The 27,073-nt window shown below is 38.3% G+C and overlaps 1 protein-coding gene across 6 annotated transcripts in view; it reads right to left on the reverse strand.

The window, feature by feature from the left end:
- LOC5573900 (intracellular protein transport protein uso1) overlaps positions 1–27,073 on the reverse strand; it is a 128,683-nt gene that overhangs the window by 35,822 nt on the left and 65,788 nt on the right. The window contains exons 1-2 of one of the 6 annotated variants that reach the window (XM_021847644.1): positions 26,565–26,652; positions 26,305–26,491 (exon numbers count right to left, since the gene is read on the reverse strand). The exons of 3 other annotated variants lie outside the window; for them this stretch is intronic. In XM_021847644.1, the coding sequence (XP_021703336.1) occupies positions 26,305–26,453 (149 nt within the window). In that variant the 5' untranslated portion in view covers positions 26,454–26,491; positions 26,565–26,652. Of the gene's footprint in view, positions 1–26,304; positions 26,653–27,073 lie in introns of those variants that run through there. 2 more of the 6 variants (XM_021847646.1, XM_021847645.1) reach the window with 2 other exon arrangements.

Raw genomic sequence — 27,073 nt, forward strand, 5'->3', positions numbered from 1 at the left:
TGGCAGAAATAGTACAACATTTAATCGATAGCATTTTGGGCACGTGCTCCTGTATCAAGTTCAGCAAGGGTAGGCATATTTTTATTTTTATTTTGGGGATTGTTATGTACTGGGGGTGGCTGCAATATGGAAGCTCTAAGTGGAATGACAATGAAACCGTTTCGATTTGTTTAGCTTCAATGTATGATATGATATATGTAGGGCAGAAAAGACGGCTACATGCATCGCGTGGCCAATGATTTGTGCGCTACATACGATGGATGCACGTTGGCGTGCCAAGGAATATGCGGGAGTATTCTCCTTTCTATGTTGTTTTACTTGTATTATACATGATGGAGGCATGATAAAAAAATATGTAGTGAAATTATTGTTCAGACAGCTCTCCATAACTTTCTAACTTGATAACGAGAAACGGAATATCGAGTAAGGGAGAGTTGACTGCATTTACAAAACTAAACCTTATTTCAAGAAAACCTGAAACACTTGTACTGCTGTATCAGCAGCTTTTATTCATCAGAGGACTCTGAAGGCGAAAAGCACTTCAACACAATGTCTTATGGCACAGAAAACAGATTACCGAGTATTTAAAGATGCATTAAGGACTATAAAATGGGACTGTCTTCCATGATTTTCTTTTTTATAATTATTCATTTCGTTGAATGAATAAAGATAGTATACATTCACATACAGATAGTATACATTTAAATAATGATAGTATACATTTACATACAGGTGTGTTTCGTTTTTATCACGTTCCGATTTTGTCAACAACTTATTTGTTTTTAGCAACACATAAAAATTGATTTTCGAAATTTTCTAAATGTTCAGAATATAAACTAATGACTTATTTTGAAGCAATTAAAATACTTTTTAATTGTTTCAGAATTTTCGACATTATGTTAAGGCTAAATAGCCCGTCATTCGTTTTGCTAGCAATGATGACTTTGCTACTTGCAATTTCAAAGTGATAAACTCAGTCTTGATAGTTTATATTGTCTTGAAAAAGTATCACTGTACGCGCTTACATGCATAAAGTATGCTGATACTTTTTCAGCTGTGTCAGTGCAAAACCAACTGATTTTATTTGATTCGAAATCGTGAGATGAATTAGCAATAATCATCAACGACAGGTACAAATTTCAATGACGGCCTACTTCGCCTTAATGTTGAGCATCTACGATACATGGTAGGTGTCAAGTCACATACCATACAATAAGGTTTGACTTCTTCTTATCCACTAATCAATTGGAGTTTTCAAACTTAAAATGAACTGTTGGACAAGATTGACCCATCCTTCAATAATCGAGAGTTGCCCTGGCCACGTCCTAGCAACAACTGGAATTTATGATTAGTTGAATACGTACTTAAGAAAGATGTAGAGACCTCTCCTCTTTCTCGTATAACATAGCATAACAGAATTTTCTATGTAAATTTGATAGACATAAGGGCTGTTCATTTATTACGTTAGACAATTTTGGCGGTTTTACGCCCCCTTCCCCCTATGGTATGATTTTTTGTATGAAGATAAAAAAAATAATTTGTATAACTCCCCCCATAAACATGACTAATGGGCGATCCCATACATGTTCAGTTTTTCTTCACTTAAGAATGAACTCAAGAATGTTTGGGCAACGGCAGGAGATATGATCAAGTTTATTTTTTATTGTTGATTAGACTGTCGACCCCGTCATATTTTGGACATTATGACATTTTGACGTTCCCACGTCACGCACATTGCCATCCCAAATTTGCTGGAATCTTGATCTTTGAGCAGACATGAACCCCTTCCACGCTTCCCAACATGGAGACTAATAGGTCAATGTTAAATAGGAAGCTCATACCACCAGCCCAACGCTTATTCAAAAAAGTTTACAAAAGTGTTTCTTACCAAACAGTTCTAATTTGGTGATGCTTATTCTATAGTTTGTACACATTTGCGGTTTGAAGAACTTCTATATAAATAGGAGAAGGTATCGACCGTGATTATTTTATATTTTTTATGGCTGTAGCGGTCATGCGACTCAAAGCAAGCTGTATAACACCGAAGCATAAATTGGCTTTTGAGTGAAATTTCAAGCCAGCGAACGTAGCAGACATTAGAAATAACTAGCCTTATAGTTATATTTATCAGGATCTTTGGAAAAACTGTTCCGTTGACGAAACTTTTAATAACAGTTTATTTTCAATGAAATACTTTTCTCTTTTTCAGCCATAAAAACGACGGGCTGTATTTGACGTTTCGTGACAGCGGAATCTGGGCTGCATATGACGTTGAATTTTTCCCACTTCGCGAGTCTCTCTAAGCTGAAAACTAATCTGTCGTTTTGTATGGGAGATTGCATGCCATTTTTCAGCAGCCTACTTGATGGCAAAACGAAGTTCGACAGGACCACTAGTGTTCAATATTATTTTTACTTAACAAAAAACTAGATCTTAAGGTTAGTTCATTGCCAGTCTATTTGTGATCTAACGTAAAGCTAAAAGGTTATGGTGGTGCTGTTCTAGATTTTAGTACATCCCTGTCGAAGTTAGTAGTAATAACTTGCCAAAAATGCAAAAAAACAAAAATACCTTGGCAAAAAAGCTCTCAGTTGATTATTGTTGAAGTGTTAATAAGAACACTAAGTCGTGAAGAAGCCTTTGTCTCAGTTAGGATGCAATGCCATAAAGAAGGATGAGGATAAACAGTTAAAAAAAGAAGTTGTTCCCACTTCCTAGTAGTTATCTTTACAAATGTGACGCACCTTATGATGCAAAGGACATTCATGAGATTATCGTTTTTATATGCTTTATTACATTTATTAAAATTCTATCCAAGAAAACTAAAACTATTAATTATTTATTACAACATCATATTGATTGATATGAGTCTGCAATCAACTTTCATTACAAACCAATAAGAGTGGCGGTCCTTACAACACGAATTCCGATATTAGCGGTCCCCTCGCCTCGCTATTAATATGTTAACAAGCAGTCCTCCCAACTCGCTATTACTTCACTATTAGTAAAAGGTGGCGGTCCTAACAACGCGCTCTTAACCTATTTACTGATTTCTGCGATCCTCTCAACTCGCTTCTAATCTTTTCACAAGCAGTTCTCCGAACTCACTTTACAATATAAATGAAAAATGGCGACCTTCACAATGCGCAGTTATCCTATTTTCCGATCTCAGCGGTCCTCTCAACTCGCTTTCAATCAAATTTCAAGTGATTTTTCCTTCGACTAAGTCACACAGATGGAATACTTAAGTAGTACAGACCTTGGATTACTTAACATAGGCAATCGCCCAACCTTCATGGTTTCTTATAGAGAAGAAGTGTTAGACACTGAGAGAGAGGAGACAGCTGGCTTAGATTGCGAACTCTCAAAAGTCACGAGAACCTGTCATCAACTGTCACTGGAAAACCGCACATTCGAAGGGCAGAGCGTGAAAAACCGTCAAAATTTGGCCAAACTAAAACTGGATATGACTGAAAATTCAGGTTGTTTTCCTGTGCTCTCGCATCTAAAATCTTTGATTATTTAAATATTGTCGATTGGACTCAAATTGATATTGAATTTTTTGAATTTTATGTTTTTATTTTAACAAATGGAATGTGAAAATGGTTTTGACCCAGTTTGCGCTCTCTGAACCATTGTGCACAACCCAAACATGAGAAAAAGAAATCAAAGAAGCCGAGAAAACAAGCCAGTTGTCAGTAAGCTGTCTCCTCTCTCTCAGGTTAGACATAACGCTCTGCTCGAATAGAATCAGTCACGAGTTGACGAATTGGCATGTATCAGATGAGGAATCATTATCTGATCATCGCTACATCTTCTTTGAACATTCAAATGTAACTGCGCAGACTTTGCGTTTCAGGAATCCCCGGTCAACAAACTGGGAACTCTATATTGAATTGGTTGCGACCAAATTTCATGGATATTCTCCGTCCATTGAAAATCCAAGTGATCTGGATGATGCCGTTGATACTACAACATCCTACATTATGGAAGCTTTTGAAGAAGCATGTCCTCTGCGGTCTGTAAAGACTACAAGAGGGACCCCATGGTGGAATTCCGATCTGACTAGACTCAGGAAACAATGTAGAAGGAGTTGGAACAGACGCCGTTCAGCTGGATCAGAGTCGTTCAAGTCGGCTCGCAAGGCTTACAAGAAGGCTCTTCGTTCTGCTGAACGATCCGGCTGGAAAAACCTTTGTACAAATGTTTCCAGTTTGAGTGAAGTCAGTCGGCTGAACAAAATCCTTGCAAAGTCTAAGGATTTCCAAGTGAACGAAATTCGCTTACCTAATGGTGACTTTACTTCTTCCGATGAAGAAGTTTTAGAATGTATATTCAATACACACTTCCCCGGATGTGTGGACATAGCATCTACGGATGAACCAAATGTCTTTTCATGTAGTTACGAGTCTCTGGCCTCGGCTCGCAGTATCGTAACTACTGAATCGATTCAATGGGCACTTAATAGTTTTGCTCCTTTCAAATCTCCAGGAGCGGATGGGATTTATCCTGTTCTGCTCCAAAAGGGGTTTGAGTTTATCAAACATGTTTTGAAAAAGCTACTTGTAAGCAGTTTAGCTACCGGGTACATTCCCAAATCCTGGCGTGATATTACTGTAAAGTTTATCCCAAAAGGAGGATGTGCGTCGTATGAGGAAGCGAAGAGTTTTAGACCAATCAGTCTGACCTCTTTTCTTCTGAAATGTCTGGAACGCATTATCGATCATCACATCCGTGATGTTTATTTGGCAAACATGCCTCTTCATGTGAATCAACATGCTTACCAATCTGGAAAGTCCACAGTGACTCTTTTACACAAAGTTGTATACGATATCGAGAAAGCATTCGCTCAGAAGCAATCCTGCTTGGGTGTTTTCTTGGATATTGAGGGAGCCTTTGATAACGTGTCTTTCGATGCCATATTGGAAGCAGCACGAAACCATGGGCTACCTACAATGATTACCAATTGGATTCATCAAATGCTCAAAAACCGACATCTCTTCTCGACATTGCGTCAAGCAGCGATTCGAAAATTGAGTATTTGCGGATGCCCCCAAGGGGGAGTCTTGTCACCACTTTTGTGGAATCTCGTAGCAGATACGCTATTGAGGCAACTCAATAATAGCGGTTTTCCAACATATGGATTTGCCGACGACTATCTAGCTCTGATAGTTGGTATGTGCATAAGCACCCTATTCGACCTGATGCAAAGTGCTCTTCAGGTAGTCGAGGGTTGGTGTCGCCAATATGGCCTTTCGGTTAACCCGAATAAAACATCTATTGTTCTGTTTACGGAAAGACGAAACCGCGATGGAATTCGACCTTTACGTCTTTTTGGCACTGAGATTAATGTGACTGATCAAGTAAAGTATGTCGGAGTCATTCTAGATTCCAAACTTTTATGGACAGCTCCAGTGTTGACCAGACTCATTTCCCCGAAATTCGAATTGTGAAGCCATGAACAGTTATAACTGTGCGTTGTATTCCTGAGATGGACATGGGATCCGACAGTTTCGATCTCGGTGGGCCGCAATTCAAGTTTCGGTGAAATGATTCGCACTCACTCACTCACTCATTTCATTTCACCGAAACTTGAATTGTGGCTCTCTGGAATCGAAATTGATCGATTTTGTGTGCAGTACTCAAGCTTAACCATCTGCTTTTCTATCTTAGGAGGATAGAGCATGGTTGTAGTAGATCGTGGCTTCGTAGTTCGGAAAATGTTATTTTCGGGGAAATGAGTCTGAACAACACTGGACAGCTCACATTGATTTCAGAGTCAAAAAAGCTTGCATGGCCTTCGGTCAATGCCGGCGAACCTTTGGTAAAACTTGGGGCCTCAAACCCAAATATATCAAATGGATTTACACAACAGTTGTTCGACCAATATTGGCATATGGATGTCTTGTGTGGTGGCAAAAGGGCGAAGTGAGAACAATCCAATCAAAATTGGGTCATCTCCAGAGGATGTGCTTGATGGCGATGTCTGGTGCGTTCTCTACAACTCCCACAGCAGCGCTTGAGGCCATTTTCGACGTTGCGCCACTACACATATATCTTAAACAAGAAGCACTTTCTTGCTCTTACCGTTTATGGGTACTGGATCTACTGGAGAAAAATCCAGTGAATCGTAGATCTACACACACTTCGTTGTTTCCACTTTTGGTGAATTGGGACAAAATTGTCCTTGCTCCAAGTGATCTCACAATTGCTTGTCACTTTCCTTACAGGACATTTATCACACAATTCCCTTCACGGGAAGAGTGGACGTCTGGCTATTTGAAAAGAAGTATATCAAACAATATAGTATGTTACACTGATAGCTCCCTTCTTGAAGGAAGAGCTGGTGCAGGAGTATATTCTCGTGAGCTAAGGCTGAATCAGTTTTACTCACTTGGTAGAAACTGCACCGTTTTTCAGGCGGAAATATTTGCTCTTATGTGTGGAGTGCAATCAGCACTTCAACAGCGCGTAATGGGTAAAGTCATATACTTCTGTTCAGATAGTCAGGCTGCTATAAAAGCTCTCGCTTCGGCCAGCTCAAGGTCGAAGCTTGTTATCGCATGTCGAACTCAAATTGAGGAACTGAATTCAGTCAACTCTGTAAACCTTGTATGGGTACCTGGCCATTCTTCCATCGCTGGAAATGAATTGGCTGATGAGCTAGCTCGCGATGGAGCATCGCATGACTTCATTGGCCCTGAGCCGGCTATTCCAATTTCGAAGTGCTGGGTGAAGCTTCAGATAAACTCTTGGGCGGCAACTCAGCACAAGCAATATTGGAATAGTTTGGAGTCATGTCGTCAAACAAAATTGTACATTACTGAGCCATCTCCAAGGGTGGCAAAGTATTTAACAAATCTGTCAAAGCAGAATTGCAGTCTCTTGGTCAGAGCGTTGACAGGCCACTGCCGACTCAACTATCACATGGCAAATATTCAGCGTGCTGACTCATTTGTGTGTGATAGTTGTGACTCTGATTATGGAACTTCGTATCACTTGATATGTAACTGTCCAGTTTTTTCGCAAATGCGATTCCAATTACTTGGTAAACACTTATTGAGTGAAACTGAATTCAGAAGCCTGAATCTTCAGGACATTCTGTTATTCTTAACCCGCTGTGGTAATGAGCTATAGGCTCTCTACGCTCATGCGTTTTGCAGTGCCCTTTTTAGGGCGCTGTTCGAACCCATTGTGGTATGGAGCTACATGCTCTCATTTCGCTTATGCGATTTTCCCTCTTCAAGGGACCCCACTCCTATTTCCTCCCATCTTTCCCTTCCCTTTCCTCTCCCATCGGGTAGATGATGAAATAGGCTCAAATATGGCGATGGCACAAATCTCCCAACTGGTGGGGAACGTGCCTTTGGAGCCGGCCTTCTGATATCCTATTTTCCGATCTCAGCGGTCCTCTCAACTCGCTTTCAATCAAATTTCAAGTGATTTTTCCTTCGACTAAGTCACACAGATTACTTTCTTATGTACTAATTTAACAAGACTTAACGTTCATTCACCAAATGATATACAACATCTTTGAAAAAAAAAAGAAGAATCAATACGACATTTCATTATATAACTACAGTCACTAACAGTTAGCAAATGAAAAAAAAAACCTCCACGCGATCATAAAACTGTTTATAAATTCACGGCATCTTATTCTTTCCGGCCAAATGGATCGCATGGCAGCAGTTTTCGGAATCTATAGTTGACGGTAAATTTATAAGACACGTAGTCTAGTTCGTGAATATTCGTTCCAGCAGCAACAAATCATTTGACACGTAGAACTTCAATTGCTCCCAAAGATTTACACACCATTAGGACAACTTCATCCTCGGGCCTGGCCATTTTAATATTTGTATCAAATCATTGATATGCTACAAATATTAATGCTGACCAGAAAATACTGGAAGATATTTAGGTGTTTCCAGGATGCTTTTCAATATTGGCTGTGCAAGCGCTTAGATTAGATTAGATTAGATATGTTTGCAACTTAGGGATGGTACACAAATTATTTCACGCAATTGTAAGGGACCTCAAAGAATAATCAGCCAGCATACTTGATGGCAAGACGAAGTTTTCCAGGACTACAAGTATACCATAGAAAGCGTTGTGTTGGGATGGGCATGTAATTCATACGAAAGAGGTGCGCTTTGCGAAAGAGGACCACGTTGTTATTGAGCTGAAGTCAAATTCAGGTTAACTTCTGTTCCAATGAGTCCTATCGTGGTGCAGGGGTAACCCGCCCTATCTAGTGAACAGGGCGTCGTGAGTTCGATTTTCACCGAGATGACGTATTACTTTTTCGTAAATTTTACATCAAATTGTCCATTGAATACAATTGCAAAGTATATGTAGCTTTACGGTATACCTACAGTTTAAGTTATTTTTCCAATCAAGTGTGCAAAAGTAATAACGATTTCAATTAAATGAAATTTTCGACGGTAAATTGAAAACGATTCATCTGAAAATATGAAAGCCTTATTTAAAAACTGTTTTTAGCAAACTTGCTAATCTGATTTAAATCTACAAATTTGCTGAAGATACAATTCCTTTAATTTTTTGAGCTATGTGGATTATGAACGATGATCAAAAAATCATTTAAGTCAAAACGTTACTGATTGTGAACCCGTAATTGCAAAAATCTCTGGAATATCTAAAGAATTTTTGAAATTTCTTTCAAATCGCACGATAAGTAACTCAGATCTACCATTTTGTATTGAAAATCAAAATAGTTGCAAATATATTGTTCAGTACTATAGGATACGAAAGAATTGACTGCATAATCAATTCGAATCATGAATTTTAGAGAAAGCCAACAACCAATAAAATATACAGTCATCTCTCCCTTACTCGATATTGAAGGGACCATCGAGTTAGGGAGATATCGAGTTACAAAACACAAAACCAGTGCAACTGCGATCCAAGGGACCATCGAGGTGGCCATGAAGACCAACTTTTACTATATCGAGATACAGAATATTGAGTAAGGGTTAACTGTAGTTGAACTAGTATATGCGAGAGGAAATTGTTTCCATATACGGTAGATGTGCCAATTATGGCGATAGTGAAATGAACTGAAATGCCATCAAGAATGAATGATACCAATGCTACGCTAATAAATAATGAAGTTGTATTTTATAAAAAAATTCCAGAAATGTTGTGTTAAATAGATAATTAATCAAATTAATGGGTTCATGGGCGTAAATAAATTATTGAAAAGAAGTAAAAATGTAGCGAAAATTTGAAATATGATACAAAACAGCATAAATGAACTTACATTGCTTTTCCATTACATAGGTACATGATTTTGGGAACAAAGTGACAATTAAAAAATCGAGCATCGTTGAAACTACCATGAAATTAGCAACTACCGTATGTAAACGTTTACGAAAGTATGATTGAAAAATTCTAGTATTCGAGGACAAAACATGAAGCTGATGCCTTACCGAACCGTCTCGGAACCTACTTGTTTTATTCCACTGCACAAAAAAGAAAGACAATCCGCCACCAAAGTATTGCAATAATTGAATTCTCATATACTTTTTGTACCAGTTATCGCCATAGTGGATTTCTTTCACCATTTCCAACTTAAAACGGGAAATTTGATTGCTACTCAGCTAAATTTGTTCTCACTAGGCAACATAAATTAATCGGTTGGAGTAGTTCGTAAGATCCGTTGGAGTACGTGCCGTTGACGAACTTGAAGCCGTTTTCCATGTAGCTACTGTAGCCGTAGATTTCGTCGATCATGTTCAGGACTACGCGGTGGGGATTGCCCGTATCGTACGATAAGGCTTCCCACTGGTTCTTCTTCTTCTTTCTGGCGTTACGTCCCCACTGGGACAGAGCCTGCTTCTCAGCTTAGTGTTCTTATGAGCACTTCCACAGTTATTAACTGAGAGCTTACTATGCCAATGACCATTTTTGCATGCGTATATCGTGTGGCAGGTACGAAGATACTCTATGCCCTGGGAAGTCGAGAAAATTTCCAACCCGAAAAGATCATTGACCGGTGGGATTCGAACCCACGACCCTCAGCTTGGTCTAGCTGAATAGCTGCGCGTTTACCGCTACGGCTATCTGGGCCCCACTGGTCCTGGCCGTCAATTTCCGAGTGGTCCTTGGAGAACGGGATGTCTATGCCTGCGGCCGAGGCCAGGGTTGGTAGCCAATCGGAGATGTGGATGAACTGGTTCGAAACCTTTTGCCTCTCTTGTTGGATAACTTCGACGAGTGCTGTAAAATTAGATTACTGCAACGAGTTGCGTACTAGTAGCTTACGGAACATGTTGCAGAATGATGATTTTTACAGCACGAGTCGAAAATTTATCCTACGAGGCTTGCCGACGACGAGTGCTGTAAAAATCGAGTTCTGCAACGAGTTACGTACAACATTTTTTGCAATTTCGTAGAAGACCACTAGAGGGTATCAGACATTATAACGGAATGCATTTACCATCATTTTAAATTCTGGAAAATTGTTGTGTAATGATTCATTACGCAACTTAAAACAGTTGCGTAATGAGAAAGCGTTGCCTAATGAATCATTACAGCACTGATTTCAGTTGCGTAGTGACTATTCCCGCACTGCATACTTCGGTGCAGGAAAGTAGGCCGTTTCATGACAGAATTGCTATATGAAAAACAGCCTACTACAATGAGAAATTGAAAAAAAAGTTTAGACATTCCTTCGAATATAAGACGTTATATTTCAGTGCAAAAATAGGAATAATCTCTTCTTGTTTCCAATATTGCATAATTGGGTACTTTCACGCTACCCTTCAAAAAAAAAAAAAAAAAAAAGATGTAACGAATAGGAGAGTTTTTGGTATAATGTACTGACTTTAGTGTGAAGTATCTCAACCATTAGATTTGAGATACTCCACAAACAAAACATTAAGTCACTTCTTCAAATCCTCACCAAGTACACCGATGAACAGAATCATTGATATATCATTTGTGTATCATATATCAACAACGAGCGGGAAAGCTAGCAATGATCATCGATTGAAGAAGAGCAACACGACACACAGTAGGGAAGCGTGCAGCGAAAAGATACATATGCATGCAAAGGACATAAAAATACAGCCATCATCTTGTAATTTATGTCCTGGCAGCAATCGGAAGTTTTATTTCGTCAGAATGTAATAGAAGTAGGTACAGATAGCGCATCATGTGAGTAAGATTTTGAGTTGCTTTGTAGTGTGAGCGGTCCCAGTTCAAGTCGAAAGGCTCTATTAAGATGAACTAGGTTTTAATTACATATCGAATCATACAAATGTTGTCACTTTCTGATAATAACTACAAATAAATGCATTAAACACAACAATAATTTCTGAATTCCACTTCACAGCTCTTAATAAGCATAAATGACATTAACTCCATTCTCCCAAACCTGTCGGAAACAATTACTTCCCACTCACCGTCGACAGCTTTTTCCACTTTATCAACTGAAACACCACGTGGCCACCGCCTTGCAGCCCGGTTCAAGTTCACCGATGCGAAGTGCAAACTTTTGCGGTTGTGCCAATTCCACCGACTTGACTACAACAACCGTCCGTCCGAATCAAATCCTCGACAAAAACTAAAACGGCCAAACGCGAGGGCGGTGCGCTATCTGATTTGCTAATCGAAGACAATTAAATCACCGGGGGGCTAGTTTGGGAAAGTGCTCGATGAAAGACACCAAACGGTTCACAAACACAAAACAAAACACCACTTTGCGGGAAACACGCGGGAAGACTTTTCCAGTGCATTTTCTTCCCTCAAATACACTAGCGCCTCCATTTGCGTAATAGGTTGTGATGCAAATACAATTCAGAAAATGATATAATTAACGTTAGTACAACGTTGTATTACAAGGCGCTTTCTTAGCCGAGTGGTTGAAATCCGCGGGTACAAAGCAAAGCCACCCAGACAACCAGAAATCGCATGAAAGTTCACGTTATAACTCGTTTATTCATACTAATTATATCAAACTCGCAAAACACCGTGGATAAACTCGTCAAATTGATGAGATTCCTCGCATAAAACACCTTTTTTTCTGAGTTTATTTGCACATTTTGTTTCGCCTCGTACACTCGTACAAAGTAAGTCGAATCAATTCGTAGCAGCTGTCAAATCAACATTTGTTATCATTAGTTAAGTCGCATAAGATCACAGGTTAGTTCGGTGGAATATTTAAACACTCGCATTGTATGTTATTATTCATCACATAATATATGCACGCATATCGCCTCCACTTTTGTACGTAGAAAGCCTTTTCGTGACATCTTATAAGTGAAATTTTGCACATATAAAGCCTCCAGGTGATTTCGTTATGCGTACATTTTGGTTGTCTGGGCATGCTGAAGGTGTCTGGGATCAACTTCCGGTCGGTCCAGTATCTTTTCGTACTTGCCACACGATATACGAATGAGAAAATAGCAACTTTGGCTAGGAAAGCTCTCAGTTAATAGCTGTGGAAGTGCTCATTGAACACTAAGCTGAGAAGCAGGCTCTGTCCCAGTGAGGACGTAATGCAAAGAAGATTATTATTATTATTATCTTTATTATCGAGACTTTCAGCCGGAGGCTTGTTCGTCTCCAAAGGCAAAGAAGATGAATGTAAATGAAATGACGCATCTGAAATTTAAGCACATAAAATATGCGTAAACGGAGGTTTTAGTGTACCGGCAAAGAGTATAGTCGAAACAATAACAGTTGCGATATTAATAATCGTGCAATGAGAAGTGGATCGAATAACGATAAATGGCAAATATGTGCCGCAGGTTCGTAGCATAGAATTGCTGGGCCCAACTAATACAACGAGGATAAGGATTTCGGGGCACTCAATTAGACTAGAGCATAGGACAGGTAACTTTGAATCCCGAGGGGTGGGTTCAAGATCCTTCCAATTGCTACTGAGCATTATTTTTTATCAAATGTCGAGAATTTAAGGTACAGTAATACAGCAAATTATTGATTGATTTTAATGAAAAAGATCTTTTAGTTGAAGACAGACCGTAGCTTCAGTGGGTACTCCACAATTTACGAATAAGTTAAAAAGACGGCACAAAGAAATTCCCTTTGCCAATGCCCAAAGGAAAAAATAAATAAAAGCGTCCGCGTGCACTTCGCGGGAAAATCACAATTCAAGGTAAGTCCATGAATTGTGTTTCCCTTTCGGCAGGGAACGTTTCCGACCGACGACGACGCGATGTAAAAGAGCCGTACGATTGTCTTTATGGTGTGAAGGTGAGTGTTTGCCATTGCACTTAGGGTGATAACCGACCTGGGACCGAAAGCCATGAAGACTGGTAGGCGGGTAAGGCTTGTGGCGGCTGACAGTGAAAGTGACAAAATAAGTCAAGTCAAGGAACGGCTGGCAACCTGAAGGAATTACAAGGATAGGAAGGTTCGGTTTCAGGGATGCGACCGGGGGACCCTTGATAAAAGCCTTTCGTTTGTTTGATATTGAATTTTGTAGCTTTTTGTTTAATTTCTTCATTAGTATTATTCCAAATATTATATATTAATATTTTTTTTTTTTTTTTTTTTTTTTGTCGGTAGCGATAGGGGTAGTACTGGCACTCTTAATCTGCCCTAAGCTCCTTCCCAGCATTTGCTTTTATAAGCCTCTATTGCGTTCATCACACAGACGTTCCTAAGCAATGTTGCTCAAATGGTCACTGTGTACGCTAGCAGCAATCAGCCCTTGCCGTAGTTTTGCAGTCTAGTAGTTCAGACTACTATCAAACTATGATAAGGCCTGAAATGCTACTAGAGTGGTTAAAGTGAAGAACGAAATAGTTTTATTAAAAGGTCTTCATTCCCCATTTCATTTCATCACTCACTATCGTCACTTTTATTTTCGACACTATCACGTATATCACCGATTATCACTCATCAACTTTCGTAATACACTTCAGATATACTTTCTATTATATCACTTTTCACATCACACCATTTTCATATAAATCTGTTAGCATTACCATCTGTTAGCATTACTAAGTAATTTAAAGATATTCAATTTAAATGTATCATTATTTTTGTTGCTGTAGAGTCATTACTATTCAAACTACGATTTAACACTATGACCAAGAAAGTTACATTAAAAAAAAAAAATCACTTCGATCCATTCTTCTGCACTCGCTGTCATTACATTAACACTTTTATCATGCACGTTTGAAGAACTAGGCAATTAAGTTTATATTCAAAAAAATGATTGCACAATGTATTATGGCCATTATTAAATTAGTAGAGTTCACATCATTATTATTATATTTTTACAAAACTATCAGAATCACTTCCACTTTCATTTTCAAATTTTCATCACCATAGATTTAATTATAAAATCACTATTAGCACCTTCACAATCACTAAATTTAATAACTACGAGTGTAACACACAGTTCCACCAAACACCCATTCTTATGTTGCATTATAAAACGATTGATCACACGTTGGCTTCGAAACTTAACCACCATTGCTGATTAGTACAAAGGATGCTACAACTCGTGTAAACGAATTGAAACATCAAACAACCAGCACTGGTTTATAAGTAACTAATGAGCCCTGGCGGTCCCTCCGTTCGAAGAGGACCTGATAATATGCCGAAACATATTAACAGATCCTCCGCCTGAATGCAGCCGTTTCATGATAAATCATGAACCGTTGGAGGTGTGCCAAAGTATTGGGAAGGTGATATGTTTCACAGACGGGTATTATTATGGTGCACCTTCTACTTTGGCACCGTCAAACCCTGTGATCGTGGCCAGGGAAATATTATATATTAATATTATATTAATATTATCAGAATTCTTCCTTCAATTTGTTATGCCTATTCATAATAACTTTAACTGAGAGTGTTTGATCCTTCGATCTACGATTAGTTCTTTTTGATCCTTCGACCTTGACGCTTGCTCCTGGGCAGGGCGTCAAGAAAGCCCGAGCAGCCGTCAGTTGTTTTCCCTCTCGGGTCGCTCGTCTATTTTCTCTGAGTGCTTTTACATACCCGAGCAAATGAGTGAAGCTGAAAGTGGTTTGTTGCTGCTCAGTCAAGGATGACGGATCAATTGGTGAGCTCGTTTCATGCTACTATTTCTAATCTATAAAATATGTATGACTGCACATTTAAACGTTACAACGGTGGGACGTAAATATGATTTTTTAACAAAATATGAAGGGTTCGTTATTGTGAGTGTCGACATAAACTCTGATTCATTAATTATTTATGTTTAATTTTTTTTTAAACACTCCTTTCTTTTTACCTTTATTCTTGTAATTAAAAAAAACTTTGAATGGTTTGACACATCAAGTGTAGACTTGCAAAAGGATCACTTTATTCAACAAACTTTGGATGGTTCGCCACTGTAAGTGTCGGCATAAGATTTAGAGTGTTCTATGAAGTTCCAGCCAATCGAGTTTTTTTGTTTCTTTTCAAATAAGTAAAATATAATAACACATGCTTTCATCCTGAATATTACATTTAGGTATTTGTTCAACAAACATTGATGTTTTTCAATTTCTTTATTAGTAATATTCCAAACATTACATTCATTTTTTATATCGAGGTGTTCTATGTTAGATAACACAATCATCTTAATTTGGTAAAACAAATTTAAGTTGTTTTTAAACATTTTATTAACAACATATTACATTTTATTTGACGTCGCAGTTCAGATTAATTTTACCCGTTTATAAAAGATTTCAATTAACTTAATATAACTTAACCTATACATGTAACGCATCAATCGTGGCAATAGAAATTTGTAACGAGTTTTGCCTGAAATTATTGATTATTTTATTTGACATTTGTTCCAATGTTTCAACATTGGATATTCTATGTAACTCATTGGTACTATACCAGGGAGAAAGCTTCAGAATCATTTTCAAAATTTTATTTTGAATTCTCTGCAGAGCTTTCTTTCTGGTATTACAACAGCTAGTCCATATTGGTACAGCATACAACATGGCTGGCCTGAAAATTTGTTTGATTATCAAAAGCATGTTCTTAATACAATGTTTTGATTTTCTATTTATTCGGGGATAGATACATTTTACATATATGTTACATTTGGCTTGAATGTCTTCTATGTGATTTTAAAAAGAAAAATTTAAATCTACAATGAGCCCTAGATACTTAACTTCATCTGACCAATTTATTGGAACCCCTCTCATCGTAACAACATGTGTACATGAAGGTTTCAAATAAAGGGCGTCTAGTTTATGTGGGAATATTAGCAGTTAAGTTTTGGAAGCATTAGGAGAAATCTTCCATTTTTGCAAGTATGAAGAAAATATATCCAAACTTTTTTGCAATCTACTACAGATGACACGCAGGCTTCATCCTTTGGCGGAGAGGCCTGTGTCATCCGCAAACAAGGATTTTTAACATCCCTGAGGTAACTCTGGTAAGGCAGATGTGAAAATATTGTATAATATTGATCCCAAAATGCTGCCTTGAGGAATACCAGCTCTTACAGGAAGTCTTTCAGATCTGGAATTCTGATAATTAACCTGAAGTGTACGATTTGACAGATAACTTTGGTTCAATCTAACAATGTATGTTGAAAAATTAAAGTTTTTTTAATTTTGCGATCAAGCCTCCATGCCAAACACTGTCGAATGCTTTTTCTATGTCTAGAAGAGCAAGACCAGTAGAATAGCCTTCAGATTTGTTGGAACGGATCAAATTTGTTACACGTAAAAGTTGATGAGTGGTCGAATGTCCATGGCGAAATTCGAACTGTTCATTGGCAAAAATTGAATTTTCGTTGATGTGGACCATCATTCTGTTCAAAATGACCTTTTCAAAAAGTTTACTGATAGAGGTAAGCAAACTGATTGGGCGATAGCTAGAAGATTCTGCAGGATTTTTGTCTGGTTTTTAAATTGGAACAACCTTAGCATTTTTCCATTTGCCAGGAAAATACGCTAATTAAAAACATTTGTTAAATATATCAACTAAAAATGAAAAGCTACTTTCTGGAAGTTTCTTGATGAGGATGTAGAAAATTCCATCATTGCTAGGAGCTTTCATATTTTTGTTTTTTTTTTTTTAATAATAGTTCTCATATCTTCCAAATCAGTCTCCCAGGAATTTTCGAAAACGTGCTCTTGATTTTCGAAGTCCTAAGTAACTTGATTTTCAATTGGACTGGTAAGTTCTAAATTAAAATTGTGCGCACTTTCAAACTGCATAGGAAGTTTTTGAGCTTTTTCGCATCGCTTCATGGGATATTTGAAATGTAACAGGGACATGATCAAAATCAAAATCAGCATGAGTAACTAATTGGCTACAAAGATGACTAGAGTCGGTTAAGACCAAGTCAATCGTAGATGGATTTCTAGAAGAGGAAAATCAAGTAGAGCTATCAGGGTATCGAATTGAGAAATATCCTGAAGAGCACTCATCAAATAAAATTCTGCCGTTGGAATTACTTTGAGAATTATTCCATGACCGATGTTTGGCACTAAAGTCACCAATGACACAAAAATTTGACTTAATGCGAGTCAATTTTCGCAAGTCAGTTTGGATCAAATTAACTTGCCGTTCAGAGCATTGAAAAGGCAAATAGGCAGCTATGAAAGTATATTTACCAAACTGTGTTTCAACAGAAACACCTAAAGTTCCAAAAACTTTAGTTTCAAATGACGAAAACAGTTGATGTTTTATACGCCTATGAATGATGATTGCAACTCCCCCACATGCCCCATCAAGTCGATCGTTACGATAAACAAAAAAGTTAGGAACGCTTTTGAGTTTAGATCCAGGTTGTAAATACGTTTCGGTAATAACTGCTATATGCACGTTATTAACCGTAAGAAAATTAAACAGCTCGTCCTCTTTACCATTCAGAGAACGAGCATTCCAATTTAAAATATTTAAATTATTATTTGGATCTATTAGAAATACGTAATCCAATAACAATTTGATTTGTAAATTTTACACCAACTTGGACTGCTTTGAACATTGCATCAATCTGATCTAATGTTCAATTGTTCAGTTAGAAAATTAAAATCAGAGGCAGACATGTCACTTGAAGTGGGTACATTATCTGATGAATTCCCATTATAATTTTCGGTAGACGAAGAAGCGGAGTTACCTGTGGCGGTAGGGTTTTTTTCCATTTGATTTGAAACTTTTAGAATGGGTACTCATAGTACGAACAAGGGAGGAGTTCAAATTACCTGCTACGATATCGGCAAAGGATTTACCGTGGGTAGATACATTCGAAATTGAAAGATTCGAACGGCTACCCGACGGATTAAAATTAGTTTGTGAATGAGCATGATTATGGTCTTCATGATGGGTATAATTCATGATCAAGCGATCGTTAACTGAAAAATTAATATTGTTCGATACTCTACCAGGCAAATTCCGTAAACGACCGTTATCGTAACGGATATTATCTTTCATCTGCCTGGCACGAGCCTCAATGACTCTTTTGCGTGAAGGGCAATTCCAAAAAATTGACTTATGATTAGCCCAGCAATTCGAGCATATAAACTTGGTGGTGTCTTCCTTCACTGGACAGACGTCCTTAGCGTGAGAAGAACCTCCGCAAATCATGCATTTAGCATCCATGCGACAATTTTTTGTACCATGACCCCACTTTTGGTACCGATGGCACTGAGTGGGGTTCTGGTAATTTCCTCCAGGTTTCTGGAAATATTCCCATGCCCACGGACATCGAACATAAGTTTAGCTTTTTCTAAAGCTTTAATATTATTTAAGTCTTTTTTGTTAAAGTGAACTAAGTAAAATTCTCGAGAAAACCCTTTCCGAACAATGCCAGATTGGGTTCTCTTTTTCATAATGATTACTTGGACTGGGGAAAAACCAAGTAAATCATTTATTCCATTTTTGATCTCTTCAGGTGATTTATAGTCACTTGAGAGACCTTTCAAGACAACTTTAAACAAACGTTCAGTTTTGTCGTCATAAGTGAAAAAATTGTGCTTCTTCTCTTCAAGATGTTTGAGAAGAAGTTCACGATCTTTAAGAGTTTCCGGCAAAACGCGACAGTCTCCTTTCTTTGCGATTTGGAAGGAAACCTTGATTCCCCTAATGGAGTTCAAGATCTCCTGTCTAAATCCCGCAAATTCGGAACAACTGACCACGATAGGCGGCACTCTTTGCTTCCTCACTTGAATCAAAGAGCCTGGGCTAGAGGCTGCTTCGATTTGGTGTTCGGAAAATTTGTCTAGAGCATCGAACTGATTGCTCATTTCGATACAATTATTCATTTCACCCTTGGAAGAAACTTCGCATTCCGGGGAAGCATCCTTTCTTCCATTCTTGCCACGTGTAGTGACAGTTTTAAAACCCACTTTTTTGGAAGGAAGTAGTGAATTCAGAGATTCACCCTTCCTTTTGTTAGTTGTTGATACCATGTTTAGTTAATAAACGAGAAAGACGTGACCTTCGAGAGGTTTTTTCCCTAGACGGTGTCCAAGAAGGATTACCACCGCTAGCTTTCGCCAACGGGTCCAACGAAAAATCGAAGGCACGGGTCCAAACAAGGATCGTAAAGGGATCAATAGTAGAAAAATAGTACTGAAAAGTACTGTTTTAGTCGCACTGAAAAGTACCGTTTTTAATTTTAGCGCTGAAACGTACTGTTTTATTGCATTAGGTAATTTTTAAGAAAACTTCCAAGAGCAGAGAGAATTCGTGTACGCAGAGCACGAAGGTAAAGTTGTTTAGAATTGTTTTCGCTGACAAAGAGTTATCGATAAATATTCCAATCAATAAGAGTTGTTTTGAGATAGTTCACTTTTAGCAGAATTTTCTTCGGAAAATTTATGGAATTCCTGCAGGGAACACGATTATTTCCGGCCAGGACCAGTCATGGAGGACAATCCATCCCGAGTATTTTACTTTGAAATCTGAAACTCTGAAAAAGCTTCCAAAACAAATGAGAGATCTCCTTTAAAACCATAACGTAATTGAATACTCACAATCACAGCACCTACCATCTATCATCAAACATCCTATCATCTGCAAAAAGCTACCGCACTGTTGTTAGAGTCTGACCCAGAATTGATCGAAGTTGTGTCCATAGTAGTTCTACCCCATAGTAGTTCTACCCCGCGGTAATGTAACAGACATTACCCACCCCAAATTTTTAGGAAGGAAGTTGTGAATTCAGAGATCCACCCTTCCTTTAGTTTGTAGTTGCAACCATGTTTAGTAAATAAACGAAAGATGACGAGACCTCCTAAGAGGTTTTTTCCTAAGACGGTGTCCAAGGAGGATTACCACCGCTAGCTTTCGCCAACGGGTCCAACGAAAAATCGAAGGCACGGGTCCAAACAAGGATCGTAAAGGGATCAATAGTAGAAAAAATAGTACTGAAAAGTGCTGTTTTTGTAGTACTGAAAAGTACTGTTTTATTGCTTTAGGAAGTTTAAAAAAAATCCAAGAGCAGAGAGAATTCGTGTACGCACAGCACGAAGGTACGATGCGCACTGTGGAGATGATAATCCTTTTCGTCTTTACTCGAAAGCTTTACAGTATGTACACACAAAACAAAATGCAGCATTAAACTTATCACCATGATAACACAGCGGTATGCTCCCGGTGATACCGTGATTGTTTGATTGCCACGTTCCCCACGATCCCCATCCTCAAAGCCAAGCCGCAAGAACTACGATTGTTCCAAATGCCACTGGTAGGACCTGGGTGACCTTGGCCATTTCTCGGACGATTTACCCTGTTTTTCATTTTGTCAGCTCCCCTCCCACGAAGAACCGCAAAAATGCTGAACGATTCGTGTGAACCAAACCAGCAGTGGTTGTCAACTTCCACCAACTGGCACAGATAGAGGATAGAAGATAGAACATAGAAGATAGAAGATAGAAGATAGAAGATAGAAGATAGAAGATAGAAGATAGAAGATACAAGATAGAAAATAGAAGATAGAAGATAGAAGATAGAAGATAGAAGCTAGAAGCTAGAAGCTAGAAGATAGAAACTAGAAGATAGAAGCTAGAAGATAGAAGCTAGAAGATAGAAGCTAGAAGATAGAAGCTTGAAGCCAGAAGCTAGAAGCTTGAAGCTAGAAGAAGACGCTAGAAGTTGGAAGCTAGAAGCTAGAAGCTAGAAACTAGAACTAGGAGCTAGAAGCTAAAAGCTAGAAACTAGAAACTAGGAGCTAGGACCTAGAAGCTAGACACTAGAAGCTAGAAGCTAGAAGTTTGGAAGCTAGAAGCTAGAAGCTAGGAACTACAAGCCAGAAGCCAAAAGCCAGAAGCTCAAAGCTAGAAGAAGAAGCTAGAAGTTGGAAGCGAGAAGCCAGAAGCTAGAAGCTAGAAGATAGAAGATAGAAACTTGAAGCTAGTTGGAAGCTACCCAAGTAACAATTCCACAGCAACTTGGCTTTCGTGTGGATTTATTAATGTTTTATGACAGTAACGTGGTTGCTATAATACTTAGAGGCGACATTTAACGTTGCCAAAAGATTATATTTTGTAATTCGGCTCTTGGCTGTTTTCAAAACCTTTTAGAGCCAAAACATAAGGTCAAAATTTAGTGGCTACAAACTCAGCTTTATTGCAGCATACACTACCTTATTTAAACTGCTTGCCATGGCTGAACGACTCTTAAATGTTACGGCTATGATAAAAGACTGATATAATACAGCTTGTTGTCATAAAAGCTGCTTTTAAGCTGCATGACTTCCACTTGGTTTCTGCTGACTTACCTTATTAATACCTCCCAAATCAGTATTGGGGCTCATAAGATGCGAAAACACTATAAGCATTGCAAATTTAATACATGCCCTTCAATATAATGTCAGTAATATTGCGTTATTACTAAGGAACACTTATTCCCAATGGGAAAATGCAAAACTGATATCCATTTTCATTATTTTCGCGTATTTTCTTCAAAACATCACGCCCGAACTGTCAAACTTTGTTAAATGCTGCTTAGTTACCATAAAAAGCGAAAAAAAGCTGAATCATCTTAAATCAGCATTTATTGCGGCAATTTTACATCCACAAATGCCGAATCATAACAGTGTGCCCTGATTCATGTATTTATGATAACAAAACAGCATTTGTCGATGACAATCTATCAATTATGGTTCCGGCATATTAATTTCACTCCGGTTGCCACAATTTCACTATTTTCAAATCAAGTTTTTCCATGAATTCACTAATAAAATGCTATGGTATGATGATTAAACTGACCAAATTTAATTTGAAGCTCAATTACTGCCCATACAAACCAATAAATGTTGAATGTGGTTTATTCTTCTCCTGGCGGTTTCTTTTAGCAAACGCTAAATAACTTGAAATATATCACTTTCAGAGGGGGGGACACGCAATTTAACTTCTTTTTCATCACACTTCACAGTAAATCTCATTCGGCACTAAAGATTTGCGCACTATATCAAAATAAATTTCTTCAAATATTTACCAAGCACTACGAGACAAATTATTATTTGATGTTTTCGATCTTATTTTGGTTTGTTTACGTTGGAATAAATCCGGCAAGATCAACGTTATAATAAAATCATTTTCAAGATGAAGCAACATTCATCTAGAACAGGTGGCCTCAAAATAGCTACCATAAATGCTATTTTGCTTTATTCGTGTGACATGATTATACACTTCATAGCCTCTTTTAGAGTGGGCCAACTAGTCACGTTCTAATCTACAAGAGGTTTTGGGGGATGCGATGAAAGCAACAGTGCCTTGACCATGGTTTTATGGGCGTTTATTTATAGCACCCTGGAAGTAATTCATAAAACTAAAATTGTTACTTGGGTAGGAGCTTGAAGCTAGGAGCTTGAAGCTAGGAGCTTAAAGCTAGACACTAGAAGCTAGAAGCTAGACGCTAGAAGGCAGAAGCCAGAAGCCAGAAGCTAGAAGCTTGAAGACGCTAGAAGTTGGAAGCTAGAGGCTAGACGTTAGAAGCGTTAGAAGCTAGAATCTAGAAGCTCGGAGCTAGAAGCTAGAAGGCAGAAGCCAGAAGCCAGAAGCTAGAAGCTAAAAGAAGAAGCTAGAAGTTGGAAGCTAGAAGCTAGAAGCTAGAAGCTAGAAGTTGGAAGCTAGAAACTAGAAGCTAGGAGCTAGATGCTAAAAGCTAGAAACTTGAAACTAGGAGCTAGAAGCTAGACACTAGAAGCTAGAAGCTAGAAGTTTAGAAGCTAGAAGCTAGAAGCTAGGAACTAGAAGCCAGAAGCCAAAAGCCAGAAGCTCAAAGCTAGAAGAAGAAGCTAGAAGTAAAAAGCCAGAAGCCAGAAGCCAGAAGCTAGAAGATATAATTGATACAAAGATTTAATATTCAAAATTGATCCGAAGCACATCGCTTGAGAAACACTGAACCAGACTATTTACCACCCTCGTGTGCCCCCGCAAGCTGTTGAAACAAAATGAAAATCGTTTTACTAGTTAGCGCCAAGGGAGCCTCGTGGCACGATCTAGGTGGCCTTTGGGAATAGCTTGGGGGTTAGTCGATGGGGGGAAAAGCTCTGATAAAATGAGCAACACCGACCAATTTGCCGTAGGAAAAATGAAAGCGCAAAACTAGCTAGGGCAAACGCTCCCTTAGTGGAGGTAGCTCCAATAGTGGAGGTAGTATGTTTTGGCATGTTTCGCGCTAATAAATGATTATGTGATATTTTTGTATTATGTACGATGCGAAAATGATACAAGTAATCGAATAAGATTCATGAAATTTAACCGTAAAACTATTTAAAACAATTATTTTGCTTAATTTTTTTGCTCCTTTGCACCTATAGTGGTGCATCAGTACCCATAGTGGAGGGTCCCATAAGAAATCAATGGTTTGCGCCACTAAAGGAACCATCCTTAAAATATACCTCCACTAAAGGAACAGTGTTCCTATTATTGGTGCAAGGCTTTTTGCAGGGAAATTTCAAATGAATCGTGATTTTTATACATTTGAATGATAGAATGATTTGAGATCTATCGAATGATACGTTAAAACCATATATTTCATGATCTTAACACCGTGTTTTAGCAGTTTTCCCTTAGGTGCACCACTAATGGTACACTTGCCCTAGTACAATTGTCATCCAACTGGAATACTAGGTATTGCATGTTAAACACCCAGAACGGGACGAGCTATGACGTGATTTGAACTGAAAGTAGTGTTGGAATGTGGCTGGTTATAGGGGAAGGCTGCTTTGAAGCATGTGGTGCCGAGCAGGTTGGACGACAATTCCAGAATCCAAAATTAATTTGAATTTTGGAACGATTTGTTTGACTGTTGGACGTTTGGACTCACTGTTTTGCTACATGTGTGGTACACATTTTCAAATTGTTCGGAAAACGGGTTCTGAATTAATTTAACTTGTTGATGTATATATTCAAGGATAAATGATTAGAATATTAGTTGTGGTGTCCTTATTTTTCAACCGACAGGACGGAACTATCGTCGGTGCCCGCTTCCGGATTTCAGAAAGTCGCCGGAAGCTGTTAGCATTATTATCGTTGTAAGACTGTGCGCAATCATTTGACGCCCCTATGCTGGAGATAATTTATTGTGCAGGAGTCAATCGTCAGGTAGGGTTCAATAGACTGATCCTTGGTTACCAGTTGGCGCCAGCGACGTATAGTACAGATAACAACCTTTCGAAATTCAGTTTCTCTCATTAGCCGCCGAGCGACGACACTGATGTTTGTGTTCCACTCACTATAATCGCGCTACGCACGGTTCTCAAATTTCTCAAACTTTCAATACAAGCGCATGGAAGAATAGTAGTCGAGAACTGTCAAAACGTATGGAAAATAATTATAACATAAATTACTTGGAATTAGAAGACTGGATCGAAAAACTAGTGATTAGAAATTGAAATTGAAGTTTGAAAAATCGCTCTATTGAGCATATTAAAATTTTGCAACAGCCTAATAGCTCATCCTTTGCCGCCTCACACGACACGGCAAGTGAACGGATGAAACGTTATATCGCTGTATGTAGATTGTAATACCTCCGGAAGACGAACATTAGCTTGAAAGATGGTGTCTTTGTCCTCTACCGGGGGTGTCACACATACCTACACTTCCAAGATGGATGACTGTTTTGCGAAAAATAAATAACCGTTGCATCATGTTGGTATCACAACAGCAGTTCCACTTTAAACGTAAGGCTTATACGTATCCAGGTTTGTAATTTTAACGCCGATGGAAGTTTTCAACATTTGAAGCAACAGTACCCGTAATTGCATTAAACTGCGTACTCATCGACCCGTTGTGATTGGTATTGTTAGGGATTAGAACGATATCTAAATAAATGTGGCATATGATGATGTCAAAGCTGGGAATCACCGTGGTGATTGGCTTTAGTAGTGTTTCAAATCGTTGTTTGACGTCCCACGAGTAGGCAGATATCAGCCACAAAGCAAATGCAATGATGGATAGCGCCAATCAACGGATTGTTGGAGCACACCTACCTATTTGAAGAAGACTTACAGTCCGAGATTAATTAAAATTTATGCGGATTGATTGGTCGATATATTTGTCGTGTAGTTTGCGATTGCATTGATTGGAAATGTGTGCACAAGAATGTTTCAATCATTTTTAGCTTTTGGAAACTTTAACTGGTAGCAATTGTGTTCTAGGAATCGGCACCGTCGATGGTTTAGAAGCACTTGAGCTCCTGTGATTTTTTAACATGTTGTTCAAAACATTTGAATTTATCACTGGATTATTACAAAATATTTTGATATGGTTTGTCATGCTTAATTGAGCTCGACTTTTGTTGGTTTCTTAAAGTTACATACATATAGCAGTTTTACTGAAACTTTTTTGAAACGTTAATCCAAACTCAAAAGAAATCCAAACTTTTTTGTTCATCGTAATGATCGACGGGATAGAGCATGTGGTGGAGTTGCAATTATCATTCATAGGCGCATAAAACTTCAACTTTTTTCGTCATTTGAAACCAAAGTTTTTGAAACTTTGTTAGGTTCTGCTGGTTGTTGATAAATATACTTTCATAGCTACCTATTTGCCTATTCAATGCATTGGGCCCCAAGTTCATTTGTTTCAAACTGACTTATGGAAATTGACTCGCAATAAGTCAATATTCTTGTCATAGGTGACTTTAATGACAAACATCACTCATGGAATAATTCTCAAAGCAATTCCAACGGTGGATTTTATTTGAACGATTAGGAATGGATTAAACATTTGATAATGTTGTTCCTTAAATGTAGGTATTTTTTGCTAATTAGGAGGGTTCTTATTCAGAAGAGCACAGAATCCTAAGGATTTGAGAAGTTTAGAAGCATAAGCCGCACCGTGTTATGCATTTCGTACAACCAATCACCCCAATGCTACTCACTCCTTCTTGCGCGCTTTTGGTTTGATGACAAAGTTACACTCGCAGATGGTGAACTCCTCCAGTTTAAGTTTCGTCATAGCCATTATTTCTTTGTATCCGATTATCTCGTTCATAATTCTTTTGGTACCCGCTGTTTTCCGCCTCATCATGATCTGTCAAAAATAGCGCGGACACTGTGTTTTTTAATCTACAAAAAAAAAAAACCGTTATAATCACCCACGTGGGTGCAAAAATCTTTTGAATTGGGAATGTCAAGTTACACGCCTCAACTACGGTTCGCATTGACTTTCGGCAAGTAACGTCCTAACCGGAGGATACCAACTATTTGACTGATTCTCCCATCGCCACTAATGGTGGTCCGGCTCCGAAATTCCCAAATAAATCCTTGGCAGTCAACACCATGTCAGGACAGATGATGGAAGCACCGTAGCAGTCAGCTGCTGCCGATTGGAGGCGCACAAGAGCCTTGCTACGAGAATCTACAGTATTGGACAATACATTTGCAACTTTTTCTGTTTTGCGTAAAAATGGTCAACTTTGGAGGACCGATTTGAATTAAATTTTTTACTTCAGACTTGAATTTAAGCATTTATTTCTCAACAAAAAATAAAAGATTTATTATGGCATATTTTTTATTACTACTGTTTTATATCTATTCAAAAGCAACAAAGGATCGTTTGAAGTGATTTTTCATCAAATTTCAATAATTGAGATAATATAGAAAACAATCGAAAGTGAAAATTCATGGTATAGTTGTTTATTGAGATGA

This window comes from Aedes aegypti, chromosome 2 (genome assembly GCF_002204515.2).
Source record: "Aedes aegypti strain LVP_AGWG chromosome 2, AaegL5.0 Primary Assembly, whole genome shotgun sequence".
NCBI classification, from domain to species: Eukaryota; Metazoa; Arthropoda; class Insecta; order Diptera; family Culicidae; genus Aedes; species Aedes aegypti.